At 44.9% G+C, this 24,933-nt stretch overlaps 1 protein-coding gene across 2 annotated transcripts in view; it reads left to right on the top strand.

Moving 5' to 3' along the window:
* LOC106581221 (serine/threonine-protein kinase ULK2) overlaps positions 1–24,933 on the top strand; it is a 54,613-nt gene that overhangs the window by 7,388 nt on the left and 22,292 nt on the right. For both annotated transcript variants that reach the window (XM_014163134.3, XM_014163133.3), the window contains exons 2-4: positions 3,943–4,035; positions 4,244–4,285; positions 22,891–22,923. In XM_014163134.3, the coding sequence (XP_014018609.1) occupies positions 3,943–4,035; positions 4,244–4,285; positions 22,891–22,923 (168 nt within the window). The remainder of the gene's footprint in view (positions 1–3,942; positions 4,036–4,243; positions 4,286–22,890; positions 22,924–24,933) is intronic.

Below are 24,933 nucleotides of genomic sequence, written 5' to 3'. Positions count from 1 at the left end.
CAGCAATGAACTGTTAGAACCAACACTTGGCATGGACATTTAGCCTACAACAGTTTAAACTTTCGGTCTGGTAGAAGATTAGGTCAGTGGCATTCATGATGATACAGCGCACTGGCTAGCTTGTGTGTGTGTGGGTCTGGGAGAAGGGGTGTATATGAAGGGGTGTGTGTGTGTGTGACAATGCACTACCGCTTGGCGTGCAGCACGTTGGCAGTGCCTGCTGGGACTTGTACTGCAGCGCATCGCGAGCGGTATGGAAGCAGGCCGAAATAAATTGACAACCCAAATCACTGCGTGGGCCGGATAGAAATGTGTCATGGGCCGGGTTCTGCACGCGGGCCTTATGTTTGACACGTGCATTATAGGGACACCTACAGTATAGTGTCATTGCTGGGTTGTCATGGTAACACCATAGTATTGTACATTTCACTGTTATTGAGGAGCCTGAGCTGGGGTGTAGCTTATGTTCATACTGTACCTAGCCCTATGCGTTTGCCTGTGACCAGAACATAGCAGCTAAATTTTGTGTACATTTGAAGCTGTGTGTACTACCAGTGTACCGGTATTTGACCTGATATCCTTCCTTCAATGATGTTCTTGAGCTGGTTAAAATGCAAGCACCAATAACATCCCATTCTGTCTGTCCTCCATCTCCTAGCCTAGGTGGAAATAATCCTATAAATAGAAGGCATGCTGAGGCAGGGTTATAAATATTCCAATCACATGATGCCAGGTCCACTTTTAACAGGGCTGATGAATTGCCTCATCTTTTAAGCATCCTACTGCAGTTTGAACTAGCCCTGCCGTCACTGTTTAGATCAGGGATGGGCAACTCTGATGGGGTGGGGGCCACCAAAAAATCTGGGGCCACAGTTACTCGCTGGTCTGTGTACCCGCATCCGTGGCTTCCGTCTGGCCACTCTACCATAAAGGCCTGATTGGTGGAGTGCTTCAGAGATGGTTGTCCTTCTGGAGGTTCTTCCATCTCCACAGAGGAACTCTAGAGCTCTGTCAGAGTGACCATCAGGTTCTTGGTAACCTCCCTCACCAAGGCCCTTCTCCCCCGATTGCTCAGTTTGGCCAGGTGGCCAGCTCGGGGAAGAGTCTTGGTGGTTCCAAACTTCTTCCATTTAAGAATGGAGGCCACTGTGTTCTTGGGGACCTTAAATGCTGTAGAACTGTTTTGGTACCCTTCCCCCTTCCCCAGTCCTGCGGACAATTCCTTCGACCTCCATGGCTTGTTTTTTTTCTCTGACATGCACTGTCAACTGTGGGCTCTTGTATAGACATTTGTGCCTTTCCAAATCATGTCCAATCAATTGAATTTACCACAGGTGGACTCCAATCAAGTTATAGAAACATCTCAAGGATGATCAATGGAAACAGGATGCACCTGAGCTCAATTTCGAGTCTCATAGCAAAGGGTCTGAATATTTATGTAAATAAGTTATTTATGTTTATCTTTAATACACAAAATGTGGCAAATGTCAAGGGGTGTGAAGACTTTCCAAAGGCACTGTACATAACAAGAGAGAATGCTAATGCACATCCAAATTTAGAAATTGCACATGATATATTGTAACTTGCAACAGTAAGTTGAGACCCCGAATGAGTTCCTAATTGGAAATTGATCCGAGGGCCTTCATGCGGCCCACTGGCTGCCATTTGCAAATCCCAGATTTTGACATTGGGATATCATATGCGTTTGCGTATTGTCTTTTCTATTCTGGATTTTGTCTTAAAGGATCTAGTGCAATTTAGAATCTGTAGTGAGAACACTCACTACAGATACACGTGCATGTATGAACATCTTTATTCATTATTGCCTCTCACTTAGTCTCCTGTGATCTATTCACAAAGTCCTGCAGTTTGAACTAGCCATGCCGTCACTATTGAGATCACATATGCATTTGCCTGTTGTCTTTTCTTTGTGGGTTTTGTCTTACATAGTGTAGTCAGGGCGGCAGATAGCCTAGTGGTTAAGAGCGTTGGGACAGTGGCTGAAAAGTTGCGGGTTCGAATCCCAGAGTGAAAAATCTGTCGACGTGCCCTTGAGCACAAATTATTATTTACAATGACTGCCTACCCCGGGCCAAACCCGGACGAGGCTAGGCCAATTGTGCGCCGCCCTATGGGACTCCCAATCACGGCCGGTTGTGATACAGCCTGGAATCGAACCAAGGTTTGTAGTGACGCCTCTAGCACTGTGATGCAGTGCCTTAGACCGCTGCGCCACTCGGGAGCCTCATCGGGCTATACCTGCTGAAAGGGGCTTACAATAGATTTTATTTGGATTGTTCTGGTTCAACGTCAGCAATAGTTTTGGTAGTTTTGCTTTAAACAATCAGTGTATATGCTAATTTTAAGAAAGGGTAAAGTTGGTAATGCCATAGCTAATTTGTGTAAACGATAAATATTGATATGTTACGAGCTCAAACTTTTAATCTGCAAAAACAACAAGTTAATTAGTAGGTGATGGTGATTTAGTCAGCTCAGACAGATCCAGCTCAGAGAGGCCCAGCTCAGAGGCCCAGCTCAGGAGCTCCATCAGCAGAAGATTTTCATTTAGAATGGAAAATGTATGTTTGTGCATCATATCGCATCAAACTGAATGACATCAATTAATTCTCTAGTCAAACCGAATTGCACCAAATCATTTCAAACTAAAACATATTGTTCCAGTATCGGAGCCCATGTGTCTAGATGTGTATCGAATGGCCTTGAAAGGGAGAGATGCCCATCCCTATGTTGCTGACATTAAAGGCTTCCACATGCTTTGGTTCGACTGGCACCTTATAGTTGAACCGAACGAGTGTGCTCACATACTCCCTTAAAAGACCTTCACTTGAAAAAACAGAAAAAAAACAGCAACAGTCCATCTTGAGGCACCGTAGCCATTACGCACTTCCTCAAAATAATTTAAGATAACTGAAGAAATTGGCAGAGGATATCTTAGTTGTGCAATTTTACATCTAACTAATAAAAAAAAGTCCAATGGAAAGTGCTTACTTTGCCCTTCAGTCTCTCTGACTGTCTCTGTGTTATCATAGCAGGAGACTGGTCATTAACTTGATTTGGTGCAAACAATACCCACCACCCTCTGCTCAGCATTACACCATAGGCCGATGGGGTGATTCTATTGTATGGGGTTTCTGTTTGCTGCACTGCCTTGATATATGCCACGGTTGGCTGGGGCATGCTGGTATATGCCACAGTTGGCTGGGGCATGCTGTCACGTGCTGCCTCCCTGTGCTACTACCAGTAGAACCCTGCCTAGCGGCAGAGCCAATTACAACACAGAATTAAAACCTCTCCTATTAACCTAGATTCATTTGGAAAGCAGCAGCCCTTTTTATTCATAGAATTGCTCTCGGAAAGTCTTACAATGCACCATCCATTCCACCTAGCCTAGCAATTTAGGCTAGTTGCGGTCATTGTCCAAGCTCAGTGTCTCTAGCTCAAGGGCAAAGAAATCAAGCATTTTGAGTCTTGTGAGCTTGAATAGTCATTTTTTTATAGGCTACTCAGTCACACTAAGGGCTCATGTGAATAAAGAAAACATGGAAATGGTCTCTCTAAACTTGAGTAGAAAATAGGTCTCTCGCTCAGGTTTTAGTGGAAGTGGGCTACCTCACATGATAACTCGGTGTTCTAGTATTCTTTTGACTGTTTTGTCATTCAGTGTCACAGAGGCCTATCTGATTGAAACCCAAGAAACCTGTGTTGATTTAATGTCTAAGATGTCCTCTCTTCCCCTGCATCTCTCTCACAAACAATGATGCACAGTGCACAAAAAGCAATTATAGGCCAGCTGGCCTAGGCTTTACACACACACATGCACAAACACTTCCCTTAACATTAGTGTGCGTGATGGGGGAACTGAACACATCTAAAGGGATTTTAACTAATTGTTCTTTATTTCTCTCCTTGCTCCATCTGCAGAAGACTGATTGGGAGGTGGCCGTCAAGAGCATTAACAAGAAGAACCTCTCCAAGTCCCAGATCCTGCTTGGCAAGGAAATCAAAATCCTCAAGGTGAGTAGTATGCTTAACCTAATTACTTGTCATTTATCTTGGAAACATATTTAAAGAATGAGTTAACATCGATCCTCCATCAGTCAGCATGTTTGACTGAAAGGCCTTGACTTCCTTGTTATAAATGTAAATAGAAGCCAGTCGTCACATCAACAGTACAGTAGCTAATGCATCACTAATGTGCTTCTTTCTTCATTACTTTTCCCAGGAACTTCAACATGAGAACATTGTGGCACTTTACGATGTCCAGGTAATTCCTTATCTGGTTTTCCATTGAAGTAAGGTCGAGCTCAGCTGATTGCAAGCAGACTGGGTGTGTCTACTGCGTTTGAGTTAGCCTAACTTCACTAAAGCCCGTAGGCTGCGTGCTGACAGCCTCCAGTTCACTCTGGTGCTTTTTACGATGACTGCTCTTCGATTCAACTAGCCATTCTCTTCAACAGTGCTCAATTAGACCTACATGGCTAGAATCCAATTATTTTATTCATTATAACTAGCCAAATGGGACAGTGCATGGGCAGTGCAACTGTATACAAGCAGAACACTCACAATCACTAGCTCACCAGTGAGACAGACAGACACATAATGGGTTGCCAAGCTCCTGAGTAGACCTTTTCTCTGTTTGCCCGGTCCATGTGGAGCTGGCTGCAGATTACCAGAGCAGAAGTATGTGTGTAATGTTAGTGGACATTCATATGTAAACCATTAACTCCGATAAGACTTCTGACTGGTGGTCCAAGGCTGTGAACACTGACTGACTGCTGGATCTTCTCAGTTACATGACACCACATGACTGGCCATGGTTACACCAGCATCATGCATTGTACCGCCCATCACCTCTGCTGGTCGTCAATCAGCACACACTGCTGACCGTCCTCAGTGATGTAACGGGGCCAGGGGGCAGGGTCGTCCACTTCAAGGCGGGTGACAAAATGGCTGCCACCAAAGGTCAGGTTTTAGTCTCTCACCATGACCTTACTTCATGGTGACTACTGGACCTGTAGCTTTGGTTCACCATGGAAATCACTGAGCGCCTTCTATAAAAGAGCAGGAAAGCCTTTGAAAACCAGCTTGGCTCAGCCCTCAGTCCAAGAGCTCTCTGTGTGCGTGGGTTTTATTGTTCACTCCAAGGTTAGCAGGTAGCCCTATGAGTCGCTCTGCGTTCTCTATTTATAAAAAGCCTTTCCAGTAGGGTTCCAGCCAATAGGGAGAGATGGAAAGAGCGATAGAGAGAGAGAGTTATTGAAGTCATGATCAAGCACCGCTGCCCACATGGTGAGGCACTTTCTTTGTTTACGTAAGCCTCCCACCGGGACCCTGCTGCTCTCCCATCCGGCCCTCCTCCCTTCATCCCTCTAGCCGCACCCCTGATGTGATCACCACTTATAGTCAGACCTGTCATTATACTAATGTAGCGTGTGATGTATAATGTGTTTGAAAAGCCTTTTATCAATACTGAATGGATGGAAGAAGGCTAAACCCACTAATACAGGCACTAGGTGCCAATATCTTTTCATACCCCTTATGATTAAGGTTATGATTGGGGGTCAGGGAGTCTGATCAAAGATAACTACTTGACCAAGAGTATGTGGGCACCTGCTCGTCGAACATCTCATTCAAAAGTCATGGGCATTAAAATGGAGTTGGTTCCCCCCTTTGCTGCTATGACAGCCTTTACTCTTCTGGGAAGGCATTCCGCTAGATGTTGGAATATTGCTGCGGGGACTTGCTTCCATTCAGCCACAACAGCATTAGTGAGGTCGGGCACTAATGTTGGGCTATTAGTGCTGGCTCGCAGACCAGGTTTCCAATTCATCCCAAAGGTATTTGATGGGGTTGAGGTCAGGGCTCTGTGCAGGCCAGTCAAGTTCTTCCACACTGATCTCGACAAATCATTTCTATATTGACCTCGCTTTGTACACAGGAGCATTGTCATGCTGAAACAGGAAAGGGCCTTCCCCAAACTGTTGCCACAAAGTTTGAAGCACAGAATCGTTGAGAATGTCATTGTATACTGTAGTGTTAAGATTTCCCTTTTTACTGGAAATAAGGGGCCTAGCCCAACCCATGAAAAACAATCCCAGACCATTATTCCTCCTCCACCAAACTTTACAGTTGGCACTATGCATTCGAGCAGGTAGCGTTCTCCTGGCATTCTCCAAACCCAGATTCCTTTGTCGGACTGCCAGATGGTGAAGCGTGATTCATCACTCCAGAGAACGTGTTTCCACTGCTCCAGAGTCAAATGGTGGTGAGTTTTTCACCACTCCAGCCACGTTTGGCATTGCGCATGGTGATGTTAGGCTTGTGTGTGTCTGCTCGGCCATGGAAACCCATTTTGTTAACCTGTTTAGGTTAGGGGGCAGTATTTTCACGGCCGGATAAAAAACGTACCCGATTTAATCTGGTTATTACTCCTGCCCAGAAACTAGAATATGCATATAATTGTTTGATTTGGATAGAAAACCCCCTAAAGTTTCTAAAACTGTTTGAATGGTGTCTGTGAGTATAACAGAACTCATATGGCAGGCCAAAACCTGAGAAGATTCCATACAGGAAGTGCCCTGTCTGACCATTTCTTGGCCTTCTATAGCCTCTTTATCGAAAACAGAGGATCTCTGCTTTAACGTGACATTTTCTAAGGCTCCCATAGGCTCTCAGAAGGCGCCAGAACGAGGAATGATGACTCTGCAGGCCCTGGGCGGAAAACAGTAGCGCATTTGGATAGTGGTCGATCTGAGAACAATGACACGGGCGTGCGCGTGAAGTCACCATTTTCTTCTTTCAGTCTTTGAACGAAAACAACGTCTCCCGGTCTGAATATTATCGCTATTTTACGAGAAAAATCGCATAAAAATTGATTTTAAACAGCGTTTGACATGCTTCGAAGTACGGTAATGGAATATTTTGACATTTTTTGTCACGATATGCGCCGGCGCGTCACCCTTTGGTTAGTGTCTTGAACGCAAGAACAAACGCAGCTATTTGGATATAACTATGGATTATTTGGAACCAAAACAACATTGGGTGTAAAGTAGAAGTCCTGGGAGTGCATTCTGACAAAGAACAGCAAACGTAATCCAATTTTTCTTATAGTAAATCTGAGTTTGGTGAGTGCCAAACTTGGTGGGTGTCAAAATAGCTAGCCTGTGATGGCCGGGCTATCTACTCAGAATATTGCAAAATGTGCTTTCACCGAAAAGCTATTTTAAAATCGGACACCGTGATTGCATAAAGGAGTTCTGTATCTATAATTCTTAAAATAATTTATGTTTTTTGTGAACGTTTATCGTGAGTAATTTAGTAAATTCACCGGAAGTTTTCGGTATGTTTGCTAGTTCTGAACGTCACATGCTAATGTAAAAAGCTGGTTTTTGATATAAATATGAACTTGATTGAACAAAACATGCATGTATTGTATAACATAATGTCCTAGGAGTGTCATCTGATGAAGATCATCAAAGGTTAGTGCTGCATTTAGCTGTGGTTTTGGTTTTTGTGACATTATATGCTAGCTTGAAAAATGGGTGTCTGATTATTTCTGGCTGGGTACTCTCCTGACATAATCTAATGTTTTGCTTTCGTTGTAAAGCCTTTTTGAAATCGAACAATGTGGTTAGATAAAGGAGAGTCTTGTCTTTAAAATGGTGTAAAATAGTTTTTGGATTTTTGAGGAGTTTGTAATTCGCGCCACGCCCTATCATTGGATATTGGCGAGGCGTTCCGCTAGCGGAACATCTAGATGTAAGAGGTTTTTAAGCTCTCGGTGAACAGTTCTTGTGTTGACGTTGTTTCCATAGGCAGTTTCAAACTCTGAAGTGAGTGTTGCAACCGAGGACAGATGATTTTTACACGCTACTTGCTTCGGCACTCGGCAGTCCCATTCTGTGAGCTTGTGTGGCCTATCCCTTATCGGCTGAGCCATTGTTGCGCCTAGACGTTTCCACTTCACAATAACAGCACTTACAGTTAACCGTGGCAGCTCTAGCAGGGCAGAAATTTGATGAACAGACTTGTTGAAAAGGTGGCATCCTCTGACAGTGCCATGTTGAGTCACTGAGCTCTTCAGTAAGGCCATTCTACTGCCAATGTTTGGCTATGGAGATTGCATTGGTTGTGTGCTCGATTGTATACACCTGTCAGCAATGGGTGTAGCTGAAATAGCCGACTCCACTAATTTGAAGGGATGTCCACATACTTGTGTATATATACTGTATGTGGTTAGGGGAGTGGGCAACTTCTACCTGGAAGTGAGTAGGAATTCCACAGAACACTAACCATAATTGAAGACACTGGTTTGGGCTTTGTGTGTCTTAGTCTCTCTCCCCTCTCTTCTCCTCTCCCCCCATTGGCAGTACCCTCCCTGGGCCAGCTCTCCCCTCTGCAGCTGTCACTTTTGGCACACAGGCAGTGGGGCTTAAAGATGCCGTCTGAAAGGGAAGAGAGGAGAGACTCCAGCTTTGGCGTTTTTATAGGGAGATGAAGATAGTGTTGCAGTGTTATTGATGGGTGTTAGGCCTCCAAGCACCCTCTCTCTTTCTAGGGTTTCTTTTCACTCTGTCTCTCTTTCTATTGCACTCTCTCATTTCTCTCCTTTGTTTTGAATTCCCCCCTCCAGTCCCCAGTTACAATCTTGGGCTTTCTGTATGTCTTTCTGGTGTTATGTTGTTTATTCCCCTCTCTGTGACCATCAGAATGTGCAGCCTGACTGTAATGGAGAAGTGTGGGCGAACGTTGGCTTCTGGCTTTGTTGCTGCTAGGTTTCTCACTCTGTCATTCTTCCCTCTTTCCCTTCCTCCCTTTTTTCTCTATCCCTCTCCTACTCCGCTCTCTTTCTCCATGCATCCCTCTATATATCTCTCTCTCTCTCTCTCTCTCTCTCTCTCTCTCTCTCTCCCTTTCACTCTTCAATCTCCCTTATCTTTATTTATCTCCATGTCTCTCTAATCATTCTCTCTCTCTCTCTCTGTGGGCCTCTGCCCAGCCTCTTCAGCTGTTCTGACTTGCACCACATGTGCCGGGTCACTCAGTTTACCCAGAGAGCTGTAAATGATAGGGCTTGTGCAACAACCACCAGACAGAGTTACAGCATTGTCCTGGCGGGGGCATTGGGGCACCCTCCCCTCTCCCTCTGACTGACAAGGAAAATAGTTGCCATTGTCGGCTAGGTTGCTGTTGTGAGACAAATACCTAAGACAGCTGCCACCCTATCTTTCCAATAGAAGATAGCAGGTGCTCATGCATCTTTGCCCTCATTCCTGTGGATGTTTATGGAGCCCCGGTTAAAGGTGCAATATGTATAAATCGCTCCACCATATAATCTCAAATGCGGTTAAAAAAAACAATTCTATAACCAAAAATAATGTATTTTCAACTGTTTGAAGCTGGTGTTCAAAACCAATAGTAAAAGATACAAAAATCTAACTCAACAATAGGAAACATAGAAATACCACACACAGAACCGATTATACTGCTTCCTAGACTTGCTTTTATTGAGAATGACAGATCTATAACTCACATTTCTATGTGAATTTGGTAAGGTTGCTCAAAACATTAAATATTGTAGCTTTAACATTTAGCAAGGCCTAACATGGGGGTAAGCAACTAGATTCAGCCACGGGCTGATTTTCTTTTGGGGGGGGTGGGGGGGCGGAACATAATTATATTAATTTGACACTGCAAATTGACCACAACTAAGCCCAAAAAGAGATTTGTATTTGAAAATAAAAATGTCATACCTTATTTGCACTGAGACACGTTCACATATTTATTTGTGGGAATACGTTGGAACTGATTTTTTTATTTGGGGGAATAATTGGGATTTCTGCAATTATATATTTTTGGGCTGAATTCTTGGTATTGCTGAATAAAAATTAAAAAAAATGTTATTTTACTACTTGGACAAACATTTTTTGTCCAAGTAGTAAAAGAACAAAAACTAGACCTGACATCTGGATTCAGATATAGGCCTAGATATTAGCCTGTGGAGGGCCGCTAGTGGTTATCGATGCCACACCCCTGAAAGGCCAATTAAGCAAGTGTGGTCTGTTTACAGTCGACGGTCATTAGCTGAGGGTAGGAGGACTGTCACTGCGTGTTTGTAGGAGTGTGAGGTGGTGCCTCGTTAGAGAACGCTGCTTGAAAGGCCCGCTTCACGGTGAGGGCTCCTTTAGATCTCAATGTGGGCAAAACATAAAGCCTAGCCTATAGACACAAACATCACAGACCTTGTGATATCAATCATTCATGTGTAGTATACAGTATACCCTATGAAGGCTATGCAGAGACCTCCACACACACACACACACAACTACTCCATCTATCACGTACACACTCACAGCAATCACTAGTGTACACACACACACACACACACACACACACACACACACACACAACTACTCCATCTATCACGTACACACTCACAGCAATCACTAGTGTACACACACACACACACACACACACACCTACTCCATCTATCACGTACACACTCACAGCAATCACTAGTGTACACACACACACACACCTACTCCATCTATCACGTACACACTCACAGCAATCACTAGTGTACACACACACACACACACAACTACTCCATCTATCACGTACACACTCACAGCAATCACTAGTGTGTACACACACACACACACACACACGCACACACACACACAACTACTCCATCTATCACGTACACACTCACAGCAATCACTAGTGTGTACACACACACACAACTACTCTATCACGTACACACACACAGCAATCACTAGTACAGTCGTGGCCGCAAGTTTTGAGAATGACAAATATTAATTTTCACAAAGTTTGCTGCTTCAGTGTCTTTAGATATTTTTGTCAGATGTTACTATGGAATACTGAAGATTAATTACAAGCATTTCATAAGTGTCAAAGGCTTTTATTGACAATTACATGAAGTTGATGCAAAGAGTCAATATTTGCAGTGTTGACCCTTCTTTTTCAAGACCTCTGCAATCTGCCCTGGCATGCTGTCAATTAACTTCTGGGCCACATCCTGACTGATGGCAGCCCATTCTTGCATAATCAATGCTTGGAGTTTGTCAGACTTTGTGGGTTTTTGTTTGTCCACCTGCCTCTTGAGGATTGACCACAAGTTCTCAATGGGATTAAGGTCTAGGGAGTTTCCTGGCCATGGACCCAAAATATCAATGTTTTGTTCCCCGAGCCACTTAGTTATCACTTTTACCTTATGGCAAGGTGCTCCATCATGCTGGAAAAGGCATTGTTCATCACCAAACTGTTCCTGGATAGTTGGGAGAAGTTGCTCTCGGGGGATGAGTTGGTACCATTCTTTATTCATGGCTGTGTTCTTAGGCAAAATTGTGAGTGAGCCCACTCCCTTGGCTGAGAAGCAACCCCACACATGAATGGTCTCAGGATGTTTTACTGTTGGCATGACACAGGACTGATGGTAGCTCTCACCTTGTCTTCTCCGGACAAGCTTTTTTCCAGATGCCCCAAACATCGGAAAGGGGATTCATCAGAGAAAATAACTTTACCCCAGTCCTCAGCAGTCCAATCCCTGTACATTCTGCAAAATATCAGTCTGTCCCTGATGTTTTTCCTGTAGAGAAGTGGCTTCTTTGCTGCCCTTCTTGACACCAGGCCATCCTCCAAAAGTCTTCACCTCACTGTGTGTGCAGATGCACTCACACCTGCCTGCTGCCATTGCTGAGCAAGCTCTGTACTGGTGGTGCCCCAATCCCGCAGCTGAATCAACTTTAGGAGACGGTCCTGGCGCTTGCTGGACTTTCTTGGGCGCCTTGAAGCCTTCTTCACAACAATTGAACCGCTCTCCTTGAAGTTCTTGATGATCCGATAAATGGTTGATTTAGGTGCAATCTTACTGGCAGCAATATCCTTGCCTGTGAAGCCCTTTTTGTGCAAAGCAATGATGAAGGCACGTGTTTCCTTGCAGGTAACCTTGATTGACAGAGGAAGAACAATGATTCCAAGCACCACCCTCCTTTTGAAGCTTCCAGTCTGTTATTCGAACTCAATCAGCATGACAGAGTGATCTCCAGCCTCGTCAACACTCACACCTGTGTTAACGAGAGAATCACTGACATGATGTCAGCTGGTCCTTTTGTGGCAGGGCTGAAATGCAGTGGAAATGTTTTTGGGGGATTTAGTTAATTTGCATGGCAAAGAGGGACTTTGCAATTAATTGCAATTCATCTGATCGCTTTTCATAACATTCTGGAGTATATGCAAATTGCCATCATACAAACTGAGGCAGCAGACTTTGTGAAAATTAATATTTGTGTCATTCTCAAAACTTTTGGCCACGACTGTATATACACACACACACACAACTACTCTATCACGTGCAATCACTAGTGTACACACACACACACATACACACAACTACTCTATCACGTGCAATCACTAGTGTACACACACGCGTGCTCTCACACAATCACACTGTTGCTATTCCTGGTCTTCTGACACACCAGTGTGTGTGCTAATACCTGACATATTAGTGTGAATGTGGTCTCTAACCATGCACTGACTAGTTTCACACATATTCTTTGTGAACCCCTATGCGTGTGAGATTTCCGACTGTTTTTATCTCCTGCACGTATTGGAAGTCTCTGTGGAAATGAAACCAACGTCTGATAAAGGACTCAATATAACTAATTAGTGTTTTCAGAAAGGAGTCATGTTTATAAAGCCAGTATGGGTGTAGGGCTGGGTGACAGGAAGGTTACAGAGCTTATTCTGATTCTGAGGTGTTCTGCTCATTAGGCTTATATCATAATAACAGGCCTATGCAACACTAGCTAGGCTACGTCTGTCCCAGCTCTTCTTTATGGAGCTGTTAACATTAAGCGGGAGGGAGGGAGGCAGCAGTGTGATGCAGAGAACAGTAATCACAGAGTCTCTCTCCAGGCTGACACAGCCCAGGCTGTACAGCATGGCTCGGTACATACCTGCTATTTCATTAAAAGTTCACTGCAGAGAGTGAGAGTGTGTGTGTGTGTAAGTGGTAGACCCATAAGGCATTGAAATGGATTCGAGACCATCTTGAATTGGCATCTACGACACTAGCCTGGTACACAGGCCTCACCGATTCACCAGACATGAAACAGGAGAGGGAGAGGTCGACCGATAAGAGCCACAACGAAAATGGAAAGAAGTAAGTCTACAGGTTAATTTGCATTATTTTTGTTAGTCGTTGTTGATGATTAGTTATTTGAGAAGGAGACCAAGTCAAGACGTTGGACCGGGTGGATTCAGTTTATAGTAAGGCAGTTTATTATGAGACAAAGATATTTGGCAAAGCGTGCACGGACTCCTTCGTTTAGCTCATAGGGAACTAGCAGAAGAGAGCCCCGAAACATAGTGTACATCCAATTTATACAATGAAATAACAGTGTGTTGACGTTGAGTCTAGTAGGTCCGCTCTCCTGACTGGTCGATGAGTGGAGGGACGGTCCACTCTCCAGGTGGTGTCGACTTCCCATTGGCCCTTGGCAGTGTCCTTTGTCCTCGGAGTCCAACACACCTAAGTGTGTGTGTGTGTGTGTGTATTTCTGGTAATTTGTGTCTGGGTGCTTGCGATATTCATGGAATGTTGTTCTTTACACCAGTGGTCAGTTCGTGTGGCTAGGGTGCTTTCATGTCTTGACATTTTTGTGTGAGTGCTTAGTCCGCCATCAGTCTCTGGGTGTGGTCGTGATTGGTATCAGTTGGTTGCTCAATATGTCTCTGGAGTTTTGTTGTGTGCTGTTGTGAAACATGTTGTGCAAATGCCCTCCTTATATATCATTAGGTAAAACGTTAGATTATCTTTATTACATCGTCATACATTTTATTTATCACACGCGCACAGCATACAGAGCCTAGTTTGATGAGCGGAATAGCCTACCACCTGTCAGTTAGCATGAGACTAGCTACTCAAAAAGCCTGCAGGCTACGGGAGTGAAACCTGCTTTTGTAAGCCCAGTCATTGTGCAACAAATAACAAATGCTAAATACAATTGCGTGTTAACTTTGGAGCCAAGATTAAAAAGGATCTATTTTTATTTCTCAATCTCAACTGGTAAACCGTGCCTCCCGTTCGCCATTCGGATGGATGCCTGCCGACCGTTGACTATCAGACGTAACCCACCACTTTGCAATGTCAGCTTGAGGCAGTATAATTGTTTACTTTACTTCAAATAATTAGGCATGTCTTACCGTGCTTCAAAGTAGCTTTGAAAATCCATCCACAGAAACGTGGTGGCAATTATTTTATAAAGACTTCCTCATGCCATTAATCAGCATTTCTCTCCTCTTGTATTGGTTTTCATATCAACTTTCTTTCATTGTCCAGAAGCACAATCTTAGTCATATTAGCAACCCATCATAGTAGTTGCTATTAGATGTTCATCTCTGTCACATATGGAACTGCTCGCATTAGGTGTGCTGTTTACAACTGTGTCTTCCCCATAATGCATTTTTGGTAAATGTTTGAAAATGACGTGTTATTAGCTGCTTCATTCCAGGAGTTGAATAATAAGCTACAGTCTTTTGACTGGAAGAAGATCGGCTGGATATTGTTGCATGTTTCCATTAAGCTCTTAATGAAAAATGTCCAGTCCTTGTATGCATGCATAGTTTTAGAGAGGAAGAGGTGACTCGAGAGGTTTCACTCTCACCAAAATCTGTTCAAAATAAGTCCAATGCGTTTCTATGGGCTTATTTTGGGCCTAAGCTTGTCGTCTGCCTTCTCGCCTTGGGACGATTACCATTGTTAGGGCGGAAACATGAGCATCTCGTCATTATAGACAGATCTCTGATAGTATTTTCTGTTGGTCACGTCATTTTACTGTTTGGGATTATTATTTCTTTTTACTGGTTAATAAGGGTCAGTTAGTCAGCAGTTAAATTGACCAAAATGTGCATCCCTAGAAAGAAGAGAGGCAGGGTAGGAGGCGGATTTGTTTATGAAGTTGAAGAGTCATGCGTCTGTGAGGTAGTCCCGTGGTTGAAGCTTTCAAAACTTCTTCTGAACTCTGGTAGAACACTGTATCCTAGCATCAGCGAGAGAGTGTGTGTGTGTGTGGAAAGAAGGGGAGGTAAAGCGAGGTAAACGGGGCGGGGGGATGACTTGATAAAAATAAGGGGTGGGCTCTGGGCAGTACAACTTGTTCTTGGCGCACATGGGAGATTTCAGGAATTCTGTCGGTTTTCCTAGAAAACTAACTGCCTGCCCCTCTGTATTCCATCATCTGGCTTTTCTTTACAGCCCGTTAAATGGGTTAGAACATTCGCCATACTGTAGCAGTTAGCAACTCCCTCCCAGCACACTCAAATCTCCCACACACACACATACTGCTTTCACATAAGATTTATGGTATTTAGCATGTAAAACAAAGTGGGCAATGTTTATGGCCCCCTTACAAACACGCCCCTTTTTACCACAGTCTTGCCTGCATAGCCTTTTATACCTCCCGTGCGCATGCCAGGGAGGAGTGGTGGTAGTGGTGTGGAGATCTTGGTGGGCATCTATTTTCATAAATCCATTGAGAATATACACCATCAAAAGGAAATCCTTTATTAATTTGTTTAGGCAGGTCCTAAGAAACATTTATAAGACTAATAAAATGTATTTTCTAAGGAATAGAATAGCTATTTTGAGTTTAATTAGGCCAATGTTACGGGTCTGTGCAGCCATGGCTGCGCCATCCAAATGAAATCAGTAGTTCGTTATTATGTTCATTTAAACTGAAAAGACACACTTACCCGATCACAGTCACAGACATATATTTTATATTAAGAAGAATATAATGGAATATAAAATATTCTTCCCACGCAGCTTAGATCATGGGGAAATGTGGAACCGCTGTCATATTAAAAAAATGATATTTTGAAACAGAGCTCAAGAACATGCTATTTTTATCCACATTTCATCTCTTTGTTCCATCTCATTTCATCCACTACACTTTGTTCGGGAGCAGGTGTAGGGTCTTATCGTCACCATACCGATAAGAAAATATCAGTCCTATTTTCAAAAGCATACAAGTCTGGTGTTCATATTTCACACCCTATGCAGGCTTTTGGAGTTATACGCGATTGAGCAAAATAATAGGCCTACTCTTGATTTAGGCTATGTTACTGCATGCTAAATGTTTCTGATCAGTTATAGATGAGCAAACCACCTCCACTTATTTTCCCATCCGCAAACCAATTAACCAAATAGCCTATAGTAATGAAGATTCAGTGACACAAAATCACATTGATTATCAGACAACATTACATTACATTTAAGTCATTTAGCAGACGCTCTTATCCAGAGCGACTTACAAATTGGTGCATTCACCTTATGATATCCAGTGGAACAACCACTTTACAATAGTGCATCTAAATCTTTTAAGGGGGGGGGTTAGAAGGATTACTTTATCCTATCCTAGGTATTCCTTAAAGAGGTGGGGTTTCAGGTGTCTCCGGAAGGTGGTGATTGACTCCGCTGTCCTGGCGTCGTGAGGGAGCTTGTTCCACCATTGGGGTGCCAGAGCAGCGAACAGTTTTGACTGGGCTGAGCGGGAACTGTGCTTCCTCAGAGGTAGGGAGGCGAGCAGGCCAGAGGTGGATGAACACAGTGCCCTTGTTTGGGTGTAGGGCCTGATCAGAGCCTGAAGGTATGGAGGTGCCGTTCCCTTCACAGCTCTGTAGGCAATCACCATGGTCTTGTAGCGGATGCGAGCTTCAACTGGAAGCCAGTGGAGAGAGTGGAAGAGCGGGGTGACGTGAGAGAATTTGGGAAGGTTGAACACCAGACGGGCTGCGGCGTTCTGGATGAGTTGTAGGGGTTTAATGGCACAGGCAGGGAGCCCAGCCAACAGCGAGTTGCAGTAATCCAGACGGGAGATGACAAGTGCCTGGATTAGGACCTGCGCCACTTCCTGTGTGAGGCAGGGTCGTACTCTGCGAATGTTGTAGAGCATGAACCTACAGGATCGGGTCAGCGCCTTGATGTTAGTGGAGAACGACAGGGTGTTGTCCAGGATCACGCCAAGGTTCTTAGCACTCTGGGAGGAGGACACAAGGGAGTTGTCAACCGTGATGGCGAGATCATGGAACGGGCAGTCCTTCCCCGGGAGGAAGAGCAGCTCCGTCTTGCCGAGGTTCAGCTTGAGGTGGTGATCCGTCATCCACACTGATATGTCTGACAGACATGCAGAGATGCGATTCGCCGCCTGGTTATCAGAAGGGGGAAAGGAGAAGATTAATTGTGTGTCGTCTGCATAGCAATGATAGGAGAGACCATGTGAGGATATGACAGAGCCAAGTGACTTGGTGTATAGCGAGAATAGGAGAGGGCCTAGAACAGAGCCCTGGGGGACACCAGTGGTGAGAGCGCATGGTGCGGAGACAGATTCTCGCCACGCCACCTGGTAGGAGCGACCTGTCAGGTAGGACGCAATCCAAGCGTGGGCCGCGCCGGAGATGCCCAACTCGGAGAGGGTGGAGAGGAGGATCTGATGGTTCACAGTATCAAAGGCAGCAGATAGGTCTAGAAGGATGAGAGCAGAGGAGAGAGAGTTAGCTTTAGCAGTGCGGAGAGCCTCCGTGACACAGAGAAGAGCAGTCTCAGTTGAATGCCCAGTCTTGAAACCTGACTGATTAGGATCAAGAAGGTCATTCTGAGAGAGATAGCAGGAGAGCTGGCCAAGGACGGCACGTTCAAGAGTTTTGGAGAGAAAAGAAAGAAGGGATACTGGTCTGTAGTTGTTGACATCGGAGGGATCGAGTGTAGGTTTTTTCAGAAGGGGTGCAACTCTCGCTCTCTTGAAGACGGAAGGGACGTAGCCAGCGGTCAAGGATGAGTTGATGAGCGAGGTGAGGAAGGGGAGAAGGTCACCGGAAATGGTCTGGAGAAGAGAGGAGGGGATAGGGTCAAGGGGGCAGGTTGTTGGGCGGCCGGCCGTCACAAGACGCGAGATTTCATCTGGAGAGAGAGGGGAGAAAGAGGTCAAAGCACAGGGTAGGGCAGTGTGAGCAGGACCAGCGGTGTCGTTTGACTTAGCAAACGAGGATCGGATATCGTCAACCTTCTTTTCAAAATGGTTGACGAAGTCATCCGCAGAGAGGGAGGAGGGGGGGGGGGGAGGGGGAGGAGGATTCAGGAGGGAGGAGAAGGTAGCAAAGAGCTTCCTAGGGTTAGAGGCAGATGCTTGGAATTTAGAGTGGTAGAAAGTGGCTTTAGCAGCAGAGACAGAAGAGGAGAATGTAGAGAGGAGGGAGTGAAAGGATGCCAGGTCCGCAGGGAGGCGAGTTTTCCTCCATTTCCGCTCGGCTGCCCGGAGCCCTGTTCTGTGAGCTCGTAGTGAGTCGTCGAGCCACGGAGCAGGAGGGGAGGACCGAGCCGGCCTGGAGGATAGGGGACAGAGAAAATCAAAGGATGCAGAAAGGGAGGAGAGGAGGGTTGAGGAGGCAGAATCAGGAGATGGGTTGGAGAAGGTTTGAGCAGAGGGAAGAGATGATAGGATGGAAGAGGAGAGAGTAGCGGGAGAGAGAGAGCGAAGGTTGGGACGGCGCAATACCATCCGAGTAGGGGCAGAGCGAGAAGTGTTGGATGAGAGCAAGAGGGAAAAGGATACAAGGTAGTGGTCGGAGATTTGGAGGGGAGTTGCAATGAGATTAGTGGAAGAACAGCATCTAGTAAAGATGAGGTCAAGCGTATTGCCTGCCTTGTGAGTAGGGGGGGAAGGTGAGAGGGTGAGGTCAAAAGAGGAGAGGAGTGGAAAGAAGGAGGCAGAGAGGAATGAGTCAAAGGTAGACGTGGGGAGGTTAAAGTCACCCAAGCCAGTGAAAAAGCCAGACAAGCCAGTGAAGTCGCAGATTTTTGGTTGGGAGTAGGCCTAGGATACTAAGCGACTAACAAGTGGATTATTTTTCTCTTCACTCGCAAACTAGATACGATGGCAAAATGTTGTAATAAATGAGCCAACTAGACAAGATGATGATGATGAGCAGCATTCACCTCAACTTAGATAACATTTCCCTAGCCTAATTGTAGCCTAACCAATATCCAAATGAAGATTCAGTGAAAACAAAAGTCTGACATACATTAATCTATCAAGATGAGCCCCCACGCATGTCTCAAATCAGAGGGGTGGCGCTGTCCCAATCAAAATGGTGCTGAAATTATCATCTAGTTGACCACACGCAGGTAGGCTATTGCTTAAAATATATTTCAAGGATTACTTTGGGAGTTTCAGTAAGCAACCATTTGATACATGCCTTCAGTTGCATTAGCCTACTTCATTCCAGTATTTTCATAATTCAGTGATATTTATTCCCACTGTAATTATTTCTGGATCCATCCCATTGTGGTTAAGAAAACAGTGCATGCTAAGTGCTGGGCTATGCCAAGAGATGGGCTAGATGCCTTGCAAAGTTTAGAACTGCCAGGAGGATGGTAACAGGGCGCTGCCTAGCAAGAGTTTAAGAGCGTAGTGTGTGCCAATGCCGCCTCAGCATTACGGCTACGTTTTATACTAAGCCGTATGCAGAACTTTACCGAAATGTTTTTTATTTCTTTCTTTAACCCATATTTTACCAGGTAAGTTGACTGAGAACACAATCTCATTTACAGCGACTAGGTCGTTTGGCTTTGATACCGGCAATACCTTTCATATCTAAAGAAAAGGTGGGAAAAAGTTGATGGGATGGTAAACTATAGTACTGTAGGTCTTAGAAAAGCTGGGGGTAGTTTGTGTGCTTTGTTCGCCCTAAGTGAGGAAAAATAACACAAACATGCATATTTGGTTCCATATGCACCAAGCAAGGAGAAAGTGTTATGCTAGAGGCATCTCATTTCATGAGTCAATATTTTCCTGACATTCTTTATTGTACAGTACTGCCTTTTCTATACTCCTCTGCCTTGTCTTGGCCTAAGGAGGGGGAAGAGGCGCAGGATACCTCTTGTTAGTTGGCCTAATTTCTGGACACTCGTGACCTAAAATGGTGATCTCATAGAGAGACATTGCCAGGTTGTATATGATGTGATGCCTTTGCAGGACATTAGGTTCTCCCATAGGGACAGTCTGTGCCCTTCCACTGTGAGTAGATCACCCGTGTGTGTGTGTGTGTGTGTGTGTGTGGTGTGTGTGTGTGTGTGTGGTGTGTGTGTGTGTGTGTGTGTGTGTGTGTGTGTGTGTGTGTGTGTGTGTGTGTGTGTGTGTGTGTGTGTGATTGTGCACATGTGTGATGAAAACACCAACAGGTCCCGTGCCACCACTAACAAAGCAGTATGTCCCCCTAAGGGTTCACCCTGTCTCTGAAACACATTAACAGAACAACGCTCTCTCAGCATCGTATAATCATCATAGCAAGCGTCATATAATCACCACAGTGTCTGTCATAGGGTGTGACACAGCTATGTATCTAGCATGCAGTAATATTAGACTAGGCTAGATACTTGGTTCTCAGAATGCTCTTTGTGTAACAGATGCGTGCCGGGTGGATTTCCAGTCCACATATGGAACCCTATTCTCTAAAGTCTTCAGCAATTTTAAACTGAGCCAAGCCGGCCCTCCCCCCATCTTCTCCCACTGTTACCTTCCCCCCTTCATTCTTATGTAGCCCAGCACTCATGGAGTCAATCGTGTGATGCAACAAGCAGGACCGACACACTGAGAATATGTTGTTGTTTTGGTCCGGCTCTAGAGTGGCTGACATTCTACAAATGTCTGAGGTGGAGGGCTGAAGCAGTGGAAAATGCTTGGGGGATGTTTTGAGTTTCCCTCAAGACAGCAACATTTCTTAGAGCTGATGTAGTACACTTCCTTCCAGTGTTTCCTAGAAGAGCATCGATCAAAGCTTGTTTGTGGCATAACTCTGGCTGGATCGCCTGGTGACTGTGGTTTTCCATCTAACAAGTGGATGGCAATAGAAAGATTGTGAAATGCTTTTATAAGTGGAATATGACTGCCTGTGTTTGTGGGGCTGCTGATGTTGGATAGCATGAAGCAGACATGTTTGTGCTGCTGTTTTTGTTTTGCCGTATTCCTTTTGAGGAAGGAGGGTTATGTAGAATAACCCTGTTGGCAGGTCTTGTGTGTGTCCAAAGTCTAATTCTTTAACAGATAGTGTTTTGAGTATCAGTAACATTCTGACTCATTGGGTGTCTCCTCTCGTGGTAAACATGTTGATAATAGCAACAGCTGTAACCAACCACTGCCTTAGAAAATACAGTGTCACTTAGTCTAGATTTGGACCATGGAAGAGGTTTTGGACTCTATTGTAGGATAGGTTTTCTAGTGGCATAGACAGTTCATTTTCAACCTACTGAGGGCTGGAGGTTAAAGGGGGTGAGGCTGTCCTGTATTTGTACCTCTCACATATCAGTTACCCTCCCCCTCCAGGACAGTGTACAGCCTGGCCAACTCCCATCTTTCCTTTCCTCTTATTCTTCCTCTCCCAGTCCCCATCCCCGCATCAACCAGTATAGTGCAGAGGCTGAAAACGGCTAGTCCCCAGGCCAATATCAGCCACCCCATACCACACACACACACACACACACACACACACCACACACACACACACCGATTGAAATCCATTTTCCCACTATCCACAGCCACAAGCCAATGGGATTGGTCAGGGAGGAAGGGGCCCAGCCAATAAGCCAAGTGTAGGCTGACAGGTCAGCTGACAGGAAAAAAGCTGAAGTGGAATTAATGGGTGGCTGGTTTGCAGAGCGAAGGCAGTGGTTTTTGCTCTCCAACTGGAGACCTTGGCTGAGAGATAATTAGAACCAGAGAGTAATGCAGTCCAATAACTGACTAGTATGGCTGTTGGTAGTCAAGGAATTGATTTTCTGAGACCCTTTGATTTGTTAGTATGGTACACAGAAAATAATGACATTAAATTGTCTTGAACTCATACGCTCGTTAGAGATTAAAGAAGCCTTTCATGTGACAGGCTATTTCCTTTACCTAGAATCAATCATGGAAAGGCTTTGCATGGTCTTGTCACAAGAAACACTTCTGGATCTAATCATAGATAGCCTACTTAGAATGGCGCTGAAGGGATTGGAAAATGTGTGACGACAGTTTATTTTTTTTATGGTTGTTGTTGATAACTTCATGCACATGGCAAGCTGCTCGATCTGCCATATGATGCAGTACCCTCAACCTGACACCACACACACACACACACACACTCCCCCAAATACATGTGAGCTTGCTTGCTTAACCTGGAGGCCTGATTTTGTGTTACTTGGCTCCTGTCCAGCATCTTCTTAGCTCCTCCATCACCATGTTGACAAGGTGTCTCCTATATCTGTCACATTGCCCAGTTCCCTTGAACCCAATAGCCCCGAACACACACACACACACACACACACACACACACACACACACACACACACACCCCCCAACAATCTCAGCTTGACCCTGCTGTGTAATGAACTCTGTTCCTTTCCCTTCAAGAATGTAGACGGTAGCACGACACAGCTTGGAGGTGAGGGGTTCACTAACTGATGGCACGTTTTCTTGAGGTGTGCCAATTTGATCTTAACCCCATGTCAGTCGCACAGTGTGAGATGAAGGATGAGGGTGTCAATGTGTCTGTAGATTGGAGCCAGCAACTCTACTGTACGGATCTAATCCAGATCAGTTATGTGCTATGGGCTTCAGTTCATGCTTGGTGGCAAGGGAATCCAATTCTCTGTACTGTACACATATGATCCATCTGTACAGTATGTAGACTATATCTGTCTACGCCGTGCATACATGTCAGTCTGTTTGACGAAGCTGGTCCTCTACAGTAGTGGATGTGACAGGTGTTGTGAGAGATCACTCTAACCCATGTTGTTTCTCTCCTCTCATTCAGGAAACTCCCAACTCTGTGTTCCTGGTCATGGAGGTAGGTGGTGTCACACTGTCAGAATGCAACTTCTTCTGCTGAGCTGCCTGTAAGCTGCCAGGGTCTCTATCTTTGTGTTGATACCTCTCCCCTCTCTCTAGCTGCTCACTCTCTCTCCACGTGCACATGGTCATTTCCTCAGTCCTATGAGAGGCTGCAGAGAGAGGCTCTCAGTATGAAGCAAAGCAGTCTTTTTATTTGATCAAACATTATTTGTGTGCAGTGTACCTCATAAATGATTGTCCTCACACAGAACTTAATAGGATAGATTCACTAGAATATAATTGTGGGCCCTTATCCAATCATTTCATCCCAAACTTTACAGCAATCAATGTGGGCACCCCCATAATAGTGAAATATATTGTTACCCTAGAATTCTGTGGTTATGGCGGACCCCTAAGAATGTGTTATTGAAACCCTGCTCAATGCCTCTGCTGCTTGCAGTAAAAGGATGGACATACACACAGAGCATCCATCTACCCGTGTCTCATGTCAATAAGGATCTGAGCTGGAATTGATTTTCCTGTACCAAGGGTAAACCAACATGGTGTGGTAATAAACTGAACTGGAGTCAGATCCTACCGGTCACTGTGATAAGGCAGAGGCTCTTTAAGGCCAGATCAAACCAATGCTTTGGTCAGAGGAAGCTTTGGTAACCAACAGGATTTAATTGGTGTTCTCATTTACAACTGCGATCTGGCCAAGATGGAGCAAAGCAGTGCGATACAAACAACACAGAGTTACACATCGGATAAACATACGTACAGTCAATAACAAAATAGAAATGTCTATATACAGTGTGTGCAAATGTAGTACGATTAGGTAGGTAAGGCAATAAATAGGCCATAGTGGCAAAATAATTACAATTTAGCAATTAAACACTGGAGTGATAGATGTGCAGAAGATGAATATGCAAGTAGAGATACTGGAGTGCAAAGGAGCAAAAAAAAAAAAAAAAAAACAATATGGCGATGAGGTAGTTGGGTGGGATGGGCTATGTACAGGTGCAATGATCGGTAAGCTGCTCTGACAGCTGATGCTTAAAGTTAGTGAGGGAGAGATAAGTCTCCAGCTTCAGTGATTTTTGCAATTCGTTCCAGTCACTGGCAGCAGAGAACTGGAAGGGAAGGTGGCCAAATGAGGAGTTGGCTTTGGGGGTGACCAGTGAAATATACCTGCTGAAGCGCGTGCAACGGGTGGGTGCTGCTATGGTGACCAGTGAGCTGAGATAAGGCGGGGCTTTAACTAGCAAAGACTTATAGATGACCTGGAGCCAGTGGGTTTGGCGATAAATATGAAGCGAGGGTCAGCCAATGAGAGCATACAGGTCGCAGTGGTGGGTAGTAAATGGGGCTTTGGTGACAAAACGGATGGCACTGTGATAGACTACATCCAATTTGCTGAGTAGAGTGTTGGAGGCTGTTTTGTAAATGACATCGCCGAAGTCAAGGGTCGGTAGGATAGGGTATGTTTGGCATCATGAGTGAAGGAGCCGATTCTAGATTTAATTTTGGATTGGAGATGCTTAATGTGAGTCTGGAAGGAGAGTTTACAGTCTAACCAGACACCTAGGTATTTGTAGTTGTCCACGTATTCTAAGTCAGAACCATCCAGAGTAGTGATGCTAGTCGGGGGGGTGGGTGCAGGCAGCGATCGGTTGAAGAGCGTGCATTTAATTTTACTTGCATTTAAGAGCAGTTGGAGGCCACGGAAGAAGAGTTGTATGGCGTTGAAGCTCGTCTGGAGGTTTGTTAACAGTGACCAAAGAAGGGCCAGAAGTATACAGAATGGTGTCGTCTGCGTAGAGGTGGATCAGAGAATCACCAGCAGCAAGAGCGACATCATTGATGTATACAGAGAAAAGAGTCGGCCTGAGAATTGAACCGTGTGGCACCCCCATAGAGACTGCCAGAGGTTCGGACAACAGTCCCTCCAATTTGACACACTGAACTCTATCTAAGAAGTAGTTGGTGAACCAGGCGAGGCAGTCATTTGAGAAACCCAGGCTGT

The sequence above is a fragment of the Salmo salar genome, chromosome 20 (assembly GCF_965601325.2).
Source record: "Salmo salar chromosome 20, fSalSal1, whole genome shotgun sequence".
Classification (NCBI taxonomy): domain Eukaryota; kingdom Metazoa; phylum Chordata; class Actinopteri; order Salmoniformes; family Salmonidae; genus Salmo; species Salmo salar.
The sequence above is the reverse complement of the archived record's forward strand: the minus strand, read 5'-3'. Positions and strand labels throughout refer to the sequence as shown.